Source organism: Epinephelus moara, chromosome 16 (genome assembly GCF_006386435.1).
Source record: "Epinephelus moara isolate mb chromosome 16, YSFRI_EMoa_1.0, whole genome shotgun sequence".
Taxonomy (NCBI): Eukaryota; Metazoa; Chordata; class Actinopteri; order Perciformes; family Serranidae; genus Epinephelus; species Epinephelus moara.
The window spans coordinates 16,723,309-16,733,752 of NC_065521.1; the positions used below are offsets into that span (position 1 = coordinate 16,723,309).

The window sequence follows — 10,444 nt, forward strand, 5'->3', positions numbered from 1 at the left end:
AATACACACACTTTTAATGCACTCAGCCTGAAAATACTGAGATAATATGATGTGACAATGGTACAAATAATATTGAGGAGTTATCAAAGGTGCTACAAACCAGACATTACCTACAAGGCACATTTATTGACCCCACACTGAGTATTTGTGTCTAAGATGGGGTTCTTTTATTAAAAGTAGGTAGCAAGGAGAGATTTCATTTAACCACCATGCCTTTCTTTGACATGTTCATCAAACTGTCATGGCCGTGAAGGCAAAAATCTCATTTATTTCTTGCTGGGAGCCTGGATGGGGGCTCAAATCCTGCTGCCACAGAGGTCACAAGCTAGCTGTCCTCTCTTCTCTGTATCTGTCCGTTCCCTCTCCATCCATCTCCCTCTCAGCCTCTCTTTGTTTGGCAGTGATTTGACCAAACAAAACCTAACTGGGTATCTCTAAAGCAAGGTGACTGCCAAAGGTGATATTTCAACCTGACTGCCAGCACGCAATGAGTTTCAGATAGCCAGGCCAAATTTCCCTCCCTCTAACTGGCAGCCCTGGATGAAAATAGAACCGGCCTCTGTACTCAGATTTGTCACTCGTGTCATTATCTGCTCTATCATCCCTGCACCCTTAAACATACTGCCCAGCAAATGAGGTTATAATAGACTTAATGTTGGTGTTTGTGCTGCTGGACCTCATGTTCTTGGGTCCATTTGTTTCATTAAAGTGCTGTACCAGGAGCGTATACATATTTTTGGCTTCGGCTGACAGCCTGAAGTAACTCTTAATGAGCTATTTGGACTTTAATACCCTGAAAACATGTAACATAGCATAGCAAACTACACACAGCAGGCTTGTGTTTACCAGCTGAGCCAATCGGATTCCTCTGGTATAAAATCACAGACTGGCAGGGCTGCCAAACATGCGTGCGTTGTATTCACTGACATCACATTCGCCAATCGATGGCTGCATGCACTTTATGACAGTTTGTATTATACTCAGATGTTTCCCTCGCGTGGGCAGAGGAGTGTCTATTAGACGCAGGGACAGAGCACAGCCTGATGCAGTGCCATAATGTGATTTAATCAGTTGTGGATTTACAGGAAGAATCTGCCAAGTACAGCTTTTAATTTGAAATTTCCGGACTGGGGAGTGCCCCCTTTCACTCCGACATCAATGTAAAATGAAACAATTCTCAGTGGAGACCTCAGCTATTGATCAAGGTCAGGAGCAAGCTCTATTATGCCTGAACTCGGACAGATGTTAATTTATAACCGAACACTTTCAACTTAACAGCCTTGACGTCAGCCGGAGACAGGCAGAGAGGGATAGAGGGAGGATGGAGAGGGGATATGAGGGAAATGCAAATGACTTGCCAGATAAGTTAATGTGCCTTTGCCGTGGCAAGGGACTCTGATTGCGCTGGGAAGGTAAGGCTTCCCTGAGCCAGCCGGAGATATCATTAATCCAAGGTTGACCTGGCCTGACTTTTGCACGGCCCTGCCCGCAGAAGTTTATTATCCAAGAGGAGGCTGTCCGGGCAGCAGGCAGGCAGAGGAGAGGCCGTGTGCTTTTCCAGAATGACCGAGCAGGCACTTCCTTTTGAGCCTTCCCGAAGACAAATTGGCTTGGATCAGCAGCTAGGCAGCTGGCTGATGGAGAGGTGAGATGTATAAGGCCCACGTGGGCATTTTCATCATGACGGCTTTTCTTTTTTGTTTTTTGTTTTTTTCCTTCCTGTAGCATGTCACCTGCTGCAGTGTGTCATTGTGTCCTAGACGGTCTCATGCTCTATCACTCACCCACACACGTACGCAACGCACTAACCATACAGTACAGTTGAATAGGCTCACACTAATCCTCACTTTAGACATGTACCGCACAGTTTTGTTTGTGGATTACTGTCCTCTGGCAAAAGTGAGAGATCAGCACACACAGGAGTCTTAAGAGTTTAAATAAGAACAATGCTTTTAGCCATACTGAACAAAGGGAGCAAGCAGAGAACCTTAGGTCTGCATTCATATCTGCAAGCTGGTTCAGATGCAAAAGGCCGCATAGTTTCTCATTTAAATACATAATTTTAGGGCTTTGCATTGTCCAAACAGCTAAACAAAACAAGACTATACACCATAAAAGTGTCACAAAATTGTGTATGATGATGTGGTTTTCTCTGCTCTGGCAGGTTTATAATCCTTCTCAAATCAACCAACATCAGTGAAAGTCACCAATCCTTACAAGGGTTTGTAAAGAGGATCCAGTCTGTAAAAGTTGTCATTTTATCAACCAGTGTCTCTGCTGTCCTTTCAATTGCACAATAATTGAGGTTTAATTTGTCCAATAATGATTTTCTATAATGGGGCAGACAAGTTCAAGTAGATCTTAAACGGCCCGCATTACGAACATTAACAGTTGGTTTGTAAGTGCTTGAAGAGAAGAAAGCTTGTGACCTGTGGAGAAGACCTGGCTGCAGTTACTATTTCCCATTGTCACTTATTATCTGTGGTTCAAAACCTCAGTACAGAACATCACATTATCACAGAAATGCTGAAATCAATAAGCTCTCCTAGGCTGTAGCAGGGTGTCTGTGGTTCCTCAAAGCAGGAATATTCAATTTTGTTATATTGCAATGGATCAAATGATGTGATGTGTGTAATGTGATAAGAATTACTTGTAATGACAAAACGAGAGAATTATCACCACCCTATCAGTTCCCCTCAGCTCTATGAAGCATTTTAGCCTCTTTTAGCTTATTATTTTGGGTTACTGGTCTGCAAATTCCTGTAGGCCACCTGCCAACCCTGTCTCTTCGAAGTTCTGTTTGTATATTACTAAGCTTTTTTCATTGTTACGTTGTGGTGACGATGTAATCGCTGTGTGGGTTTTGCTCAAAGGCAGTTCTTTAAGCTAATAAAAGACAACATTTACAGTATGTACCACCCTGGATTCGCAGGAAGGTGGTTGGGATGGACAGGACGTACAAAGTGCATGACCGTTATACCACAATCCCAGTTCATGTCTAGACTTCTGTTAGTGGTTATGCAGGGCTCTACGCTAACTTTTTTCACTAGTTGCCCCTAACTGAAAATTTTTCTAAGCAGAAAATTTAGGGGTGCAAACCGTAAATGGACTTGCAACGCACATTCCCTATCATTTTCATTGTATTACTGATAAATAATTTGATAACAAATGCAGAAATGACTATTTGCTTTCAATTCACAGTGACACATCTTATTGTACACTTTTAAAAAAGCAACATTAACAACATAGCTGCAAGCAGCAACGATGGGGGGCAAACAACACGGCAGGGCAGATTCTGTAACCATACCTTAGCCATGTAAATTCGTGGCACGGCATTCCAGAAACACATCCAGTAGGCGAAGGTACGCGCCAACTTGAGAGTTGAACTTACCATTCACTCCCAAAACTCCTGCAATTTCACACCACGTCTTCTCCTTTTGGTTTGTATCCTTGTAAAAAAAGATGTGTGGTGTCATACAAAATACTATGGTTTTCCATTTCAGCTATGAGTTTCTCCTCGTCCATCTTTCCTCGAACCCTCGCACTGACTGACAACTTGTGCGACAGGATGTGATGTGATTTTTTTAAAAATTGAGAGTTTACAATCTATACCTTACAATTTTGGTCGCAAAATCAAACCAGTTGGCCTCAGTCTCGAGCCAGAAAGATTGTGATTTCAGTTCAGTGTTAATAAAAAAGGTTGTAAGTGAGTGTGTGAGTGGATAGTGAAATGCAAGATTGCCTATTTTGGCAGAGAAAAATTTAATATGTTGTCAGTGAACATTCTGATGTTCAGTATCATAACATTTTTTCGACTCGCCAGGTATGTTAATCACCTTGTCACGTTAACAGAAAATGTAATTTGCTTTTCATTACATTTTCCCTCAAAAACGTATTTGCTATTTCAAATTAGTTGTATATGGGGCTGTACTTGTCCAGCACCAGACAACAGACAGGTATAGTTTATGACTAGCTGGTGAAACTTGTGATGCATGCAGCAGCTTAAGAGCCAGACATTTTGCTCAGGAATAGGTAGAGACCAAAATAGAACCAAAAAGAGAGTGAATGTTGGGCTCAATCCAAAGCCAATGAGCAGAGACACTACTTCAAATAAATGATATGTTTTTCTATTGCGGGATGTTTGAAAAGGCAACTGTTTTCTTGCACACATGATATGACATTTCACCATGTTTCGGGTAATAATACCTGTTAGATGATGCGTTTTCAATCAGTGTTCAGTCAGTGCAGCTTTAAGTAGCCTAAAAAAGAAAAAAAGAAAAATTGATTTTCTTGTCAGGTGTAAAGAACTTTCAAAACATTGTTTCTGAATTATGTGCTTCTAAAGTATTAGTTTGATTCAGTGTAAAATCAGGTTGACACATTGTACAATTGGTATCAATCCACAATTGAAAAACACAGTGTAAGATACATTCTGTGAATGGTGTAGTTTGGCAACGTGAATTGTGCAAGCATTGCTGTTGCTTTAATTTTATCAGAATTTTGCACTTCAAGATGGTTACATTAAGTTTGATTTACATTCAAATATTCATGCATTGTCCTGCATGTCTTACTGCTTTAATCTATTTTAAAACACCTTTTAATTCAATGCTTAATAAACACTAACAGTGTCTTAAATGTGTCTCTTTGAAGCTCTCAAAAGTAGCATCAACAGCTAATTTACTGCTCTATCAAACCAGTTTTAATGCTTGTGTATGTGTGTATCCTCAGTCCTCTACACCCTGCATTAACATGGCTCCCTTTTCAAAGCACTCAGGCTACTTATCAGGACCACCTTTTGATCAAACATTTTATTTGATATACCATATCAAACAATTTGCTCCCACTTAATGTTTAAATAAAAGCCTTCAGGCAAAATCTACCGAGATACGTTCAGGTGAGAAAAGGTTATAAAAAGCACACCAGCTCTGAAAGCGGTGATGTTCAACTCACGACCCCACGCGATAGGGTGTCGGGTGGCCCGCCGACCATTTTCTAATTCAAAATGAAAAGAAATTGAATCACACTGGGAATTTTTTTGTACTTTGAATGTAAATAAGGCGTCAGAGTGCATAAAGGAGCACAAAAATAGAGCTTTTTTTTTTTAAGTGCCAGGGGGGAATCCCCTAACAGAGGTCTAGACTAATTATGTATATTTTAATTATTTATGTTTGTTTACTAACTGGCCCCTGGCCTCTTGTCATTTTGCAAAGGTGGCTCCTGGGCAAAGCAAATTGAGTGTCCCTGTTTTAGTGTATAGGTCTGCTGTTGTAGGATTCATTTGAAAAATACAAATAAATGACAATAATAATGACATAAGAATAATAACTTTTATAAGTACTTTGAGAAAACTTGGACTTGGTTATCCATTACAGTTGGCTGTACTGTAATGGAATAATTCATATTACTCTTGAATTATACATAGCAGTGGATGACAGTGTCATCAATACTTAGGGAAGAGCAAAATTGTTCTGGGTTGTCATCCTCTACTTATCAAGTGAGCTGCCCTTGATAGTTTGTGGAGTGCAGTGGGTTTGTACAGTACAGAAAACAAAAGACAAGTGAAGTGCATGTGCCATCAGCAACAGGAGCAAAAACATTTCCTCCGCCATTGTAAATGTCTGTTGTTTCTTTTCTTTTTGCAGGTTTGGCAGTTCACCAGATAATCACAATCACTGTGTCTCTCATTATGGTTATCGCAGCCTTGATCACAACACTCGTCCTTAAAAACTGGTAGGAAAGATTCCTTTACTTTTTACTCATAACGACATTAACTGTAAAAGCACACTCACATTTTGCCACAAGTACTCGCAGACGATGAGAAGGGTACAAGGTATGATTTTATGTTTGTTTCTTGTCTTTGGTGCGTGTTTTTGTAGCTGTGCGCAGTCGGGAAATGGCCGCCACAATAGCCATCAGCGCAAGATCCACCAGCAGGAAGAAAGCTGCCAAAACCTGACAGACTTCACCCCGGCCCGGGTGCCCAGCAAGGTGGATATATTCACTGCCTACAATGACAGCCTGCAGTGCTCACATGAGTGCGTTCGGACTGCCGTGCCCATCTACACTGATGAGATGATCCAGCAGACGCCTGTCTACAAGACTGCTTACAACGGAAACAGGTACGCCAGCCCAGGACTGTTTATAGCACAAGATGGATGCACACTGGAACATTTGTTCAGTCAGCCAGCGCTGGAAATCCACAGGCTTTTCCAAAGTGATGTCTCTGTCCTCTGCAGATATTATCATTAATAATATTACAGTTCAACGGCCAAAATATTATGAAACCCCATGCTGAATAGCAGAGCCAAATCAATTTAAATCTGGTTAAGAAATCAATGTCTATTTCCTGGTGATAATGGTTTTATGAGGGGGTAAATGTTCTAAAAACTTGCACATGAACTTATGAAGCATTGAAAGGGATGACAAGTGAATGAGAGAATACACTGATATAGCAATTGTGGTGAATCAGCTTTTTCTTCATAAAATGCTCTGATTCCTCACCCTGTTTCCCTTGCGTGTGCTCTTCCTCTCAACCACAGTCAGCTTCAGTCAGAGGTTTGTTTCCCAGCAAAGCCACACATTAATTGGTTGCTTTAACGTCTGTCGTCCATTGCCTCATCCTTCGTCCATCTGCCCGACACTTGGCCACGCAGTGTGCCTCGGCACGCTCAAGCAGCACACGAAAAAATCTAAACCTACCAGCCATTTATGTTGTTGTGCAGTGAGTCAATTTATAGATGTAGGGCAACGGGATGTGAAGTCTTTACTGTGCCATTTTCTGACTAACTGATCTTTCGACAGCATTTCAGATGGCAGGCAGGTGCATACGTACACTTTGAAAACTGAACTTCAGTACCTACAAGTCATGCAATGTGATATCAGCAAACTGCACACAACACAGCCATGTTTACCAACCCAGCTAATATGTGCTGCTCCCAAAAGGGAGGCAGAAGATGTAACACTGGTGAGTCATTGGTGTGTTTTGCATTTCACTCTGAGTTTAAATCCTCTCTGTGGGTGAAGATGTGTCGCTCTTTGTGATATAACCTGACAAGGCAGGTGTGTTTTGCATAGAAATCAGGCATATTATACCTGAAACTTTTATTTATACGTGATGTGACAATAAGCTCGGTGGAGTTTTGACAGTGTTTACTGTCTGAGTGGATAACAGCAACAGTCATCTAAAGCTGCAGGGCCAGCAAAGATGGTCACACTTACTCTGTGTATCCAAACCTTGTAACAGATTCATTATGCTGGCAGTGAGGGTAAGATCATTCATCTGGTGTAAACAGTCCAAAGTGTCTGCATTTATCTATTAAGAAAGTCACAGAAGGACGGACAGATTTTTAGCAACAACAGAATGCGAAGATCTCTGTTGTCTTTAACCAATGGTACAATGTTGACAGTGGCACTAAAAGTTTATTGAGTAAGATCCAGATCACATCTTTCTGCCTAAACTGTTCATATACATAGAGAGAGTTGTGGGTGTAGCTGGGAAAGAAGTTAGGAGTGGTTTCACGGAGGAACGGTTCTTCCAAAACTTTACAATGTCCAGGGCTACATTCCATTATCTCTGTCAATGCTTCACAAGGCTGTCGCTGTAGGTGAGCAGCCTTTTGTAGTTTTAATGGACTGCTCCAACACTACATGATGAGTGATCTGCGCTGCAAAAGTATTCGTAGAATGACGTGGATAGAAAGGTGTATGAGAAAAACAGGCATTATTCCAATGTGACAGTTCTCACAGTCGCCTGGCCAGTGATCAAATATGTATCAGATTCAGGGCCACCTGTGAAAGTGGCCCAGATTTCTGTGTCCGTACTACTCTGAAGAAAATCAGATCTGTGTCACATGAGAGCAAAAAAATTCAGATTTGGGCCACATTTGCTTGAAATGTGAACATAGCCGTAGAGAATGTTTGAAGTTTGTGTTCTGAGGAAACCTGTCAGGCAGTAATGTCACCTTAGAATCAATTCAGGCTAAAAGCTACTGATGACAAATACTATGTAATTATGTAGGCTAACCAATCAAATTGCCCCCCATTAAAATTCATGCTCTCACCTCTTTATCCTACAGGCCCTCCCCCACTGAAAGACAACTGATTCCTGTGGCCTTTGTGTCAGAGAAATGGTTCGAGATCTCTTGTTGACGAGCTGAAGACCTTGTTCACTTCCTGTGGGTGGAAGAGACTTCCTGAATTCACGCTCTGGTGGGTACCATGCTACTTTGTCCCCCTTGCAAATCATCATCTGAGCCTTAGCCACCTCGATCCCTGTGGTGATGCTGCCCCACTTTGGGAATAGAAGGCAACTTGGCATATGTTTGTTATTTGTGACATGATTATGCTCCTTTCTATCTTCTGCGCTGTGATGAAAAAGGGTTGAGGGATCCAGTTCAGTGCAGCATCAGAGGTTGCGATAAGAAACTAATTATGTATATAACAGTATTAATGAGCTATATGCTCGCAATTAATGATTCCACTGCTCATATCTCAAACACTTGCATTAATATTAATGTCACGGCTCTCATTGGTACACCAATAACATATTATTTGGAACATTTTGAACAGGAGTGTAGGAGCACTTTCACTTGACTTGTGACATATTTTTTATGCATGGCTAATGTACGCCAGAATGGCCTGCATTTGAAATTCAAAGCGTGAAAGTTAAACACATGCTCTGGCCCCACAGTGTTGCTGGAAGCCCGGGGGGAAGTGTAACGTCTGCTATTGACCCAGATTTTAAAAGGAATAGATTCCCTGCAGGTAGCGTAGTGAGAGGACAGCGCCTCGCCGATGTCTGGACACACATTAGTCTCAGTCAGCTCAGCTCTACGCAGCATTTCCCCGATGTTGCAGCCTTAAAAGACACAAGATCCCACACACCTAATTATTTCTTAAGTTTAAAAACAGCATTGCCCTTTCATCTGGTTCGAGGAAGGCATTGGGTTGCATGTTTTCCAGGTCAGAGCGAGATACCAATTCCCCCTAACATATAATTAGGAAGTTGGCCTGTTTCTGTGTTACAGTGACTGTGTTACTTTGTGCTGGGCTCATAATGAGGGATAATTGTGATTTTGTTCTCCACAGGATCCAGTTGGAAACAAGAAACACACAAAACAGCTTCTTTTGTAAAATAGTGTGATCACTCTTTGGACACTGGTGAAGATATTTATTTTTCTAGAGATGACAAGCAGAGCAGCCACAACGCTGCCACTCCATATTTCCAGGAACGTACAGTCATTTAGATATAGATTATATATAGGTATATTTACAGGATGCGTGGGACAAGACTGTGAACGTCACAAATGTCTCAAGGAAAACATTTGACATTTGGGGGGAACAAAAGGAACCCAAGGAGCTGCTGTGGGTGGAAGATGAACTGTATTTCTGAACAATGTGCCAATAATGCCACTATGTGCCACAACCTGGATAGAAGGAAGTTTCAACAACAACTGATGGACTAAACAAAGAGCGCTATATTAACCCTGTATCGACTCCAACTACATTTTTTTTCTTTGTTTTGTTTTATTATTTTTTTTAAGAAATGTGAAACATAAAAAAATGCTACAAATGTATTTGAATATGTTTTGAAATAGTTTTAAGAAATGTGTTGCAAAAGAATCTAAAAGATATTTATATGAAGCACTATTCTATTAGTTTGGAAGAAGAGAGGACGGAAAAAAAAAAAGAACCGGTATATGCTTTAGTGAACAGTTGATTTTAAAACATTGTTTCTATAGGTCCCATTTTAAAAACAGAACAGTTATGTCTATTTTTTTACACAGTAGAGTCTGCCACAGCCCTAACAGTGAAGGTCCGAAGTACCTGGGATTCAGCGCTGTTAATTAAATACTCCCACCCCAGCTGAGATGATAACAAAGAAACCATCTAAATACACCCAATTCAACACCTGCTCCAACTGGTTATTATGAAAGATTTGTACCTGATTTGGTTTAATGGACAAAACGAACAAAAGGTTTCTGTGGTGCAGGATCTCTGCTGCAACGAATCCCTTAGCAGCGCATTCATGAATAGACTGCATAAGGACAGCCACAACAGACTGCACGGAGCTGGACAGGACATTCATACTGCCTCAGGTCTGTCTAGCTCTCTTGCACACTTTATGTTGGTCTCAGTTTCAGCAGCTGTTTGGATACATTTCAATGATTGGTTATGATTTAGATCTGAGCTGCAAAGCTAAAAGGGTGGAATAGATTCAATTTGAGCTTCAAATTCAAGTCATTCATGTGATAATTTGCATAAATAGGAAAGAGATTGAAAAATTAATCCCTCCACAGATAGTAAATGAATATCCCCACAGAACTCCCAAGATTCACTTTTGATAAATTATTTTTGAAACCTAAAAAGTCTGAATTACAGTCAGAAAGTCAAAAAGAACATGAACCGATTTGTTGAAGATGGAACATGAAAATGATCCTCAGTT

The 10,444-nt window shown here is 40.9% G+C and overlaps 1 protein-coding gene across 1 annotated transcript in view; it reads left to right on the plus strand.

Moving 5' to 3' along the window:
- The window catches only part of ajap1 (adherens junctions associated protein 1), a 59,635-nt gene extending 50,015 nt beyond the window's left edge, over window positions 1–9,620 (plus strand). The window contains exons 3-6 of the mRNA XM_050066244.1: window positions 5,643–5,730; window positions 5,877–6,119; window positions 8,076–8,208; window positions 9,088–9,620. Of these exons, the coding sequence (XP_049922201.1) occupies window positions 5,643–5,730; window positions 5,877–6,119; window positions 8,076–8,148 (404 nt within the window). The 3' untranslated portion in view covers window positions 8,149–8,208; window positions 9,088–9,620. The remainder of the gene's footprint in view (window positions 1–5,642; window positions 5,731–5,876; window positions 6,120–8,075; window positions 8,209–9,087) is intronic.
- Window positions 9,621–10,444: the final 824 nt, after the last annotated feature.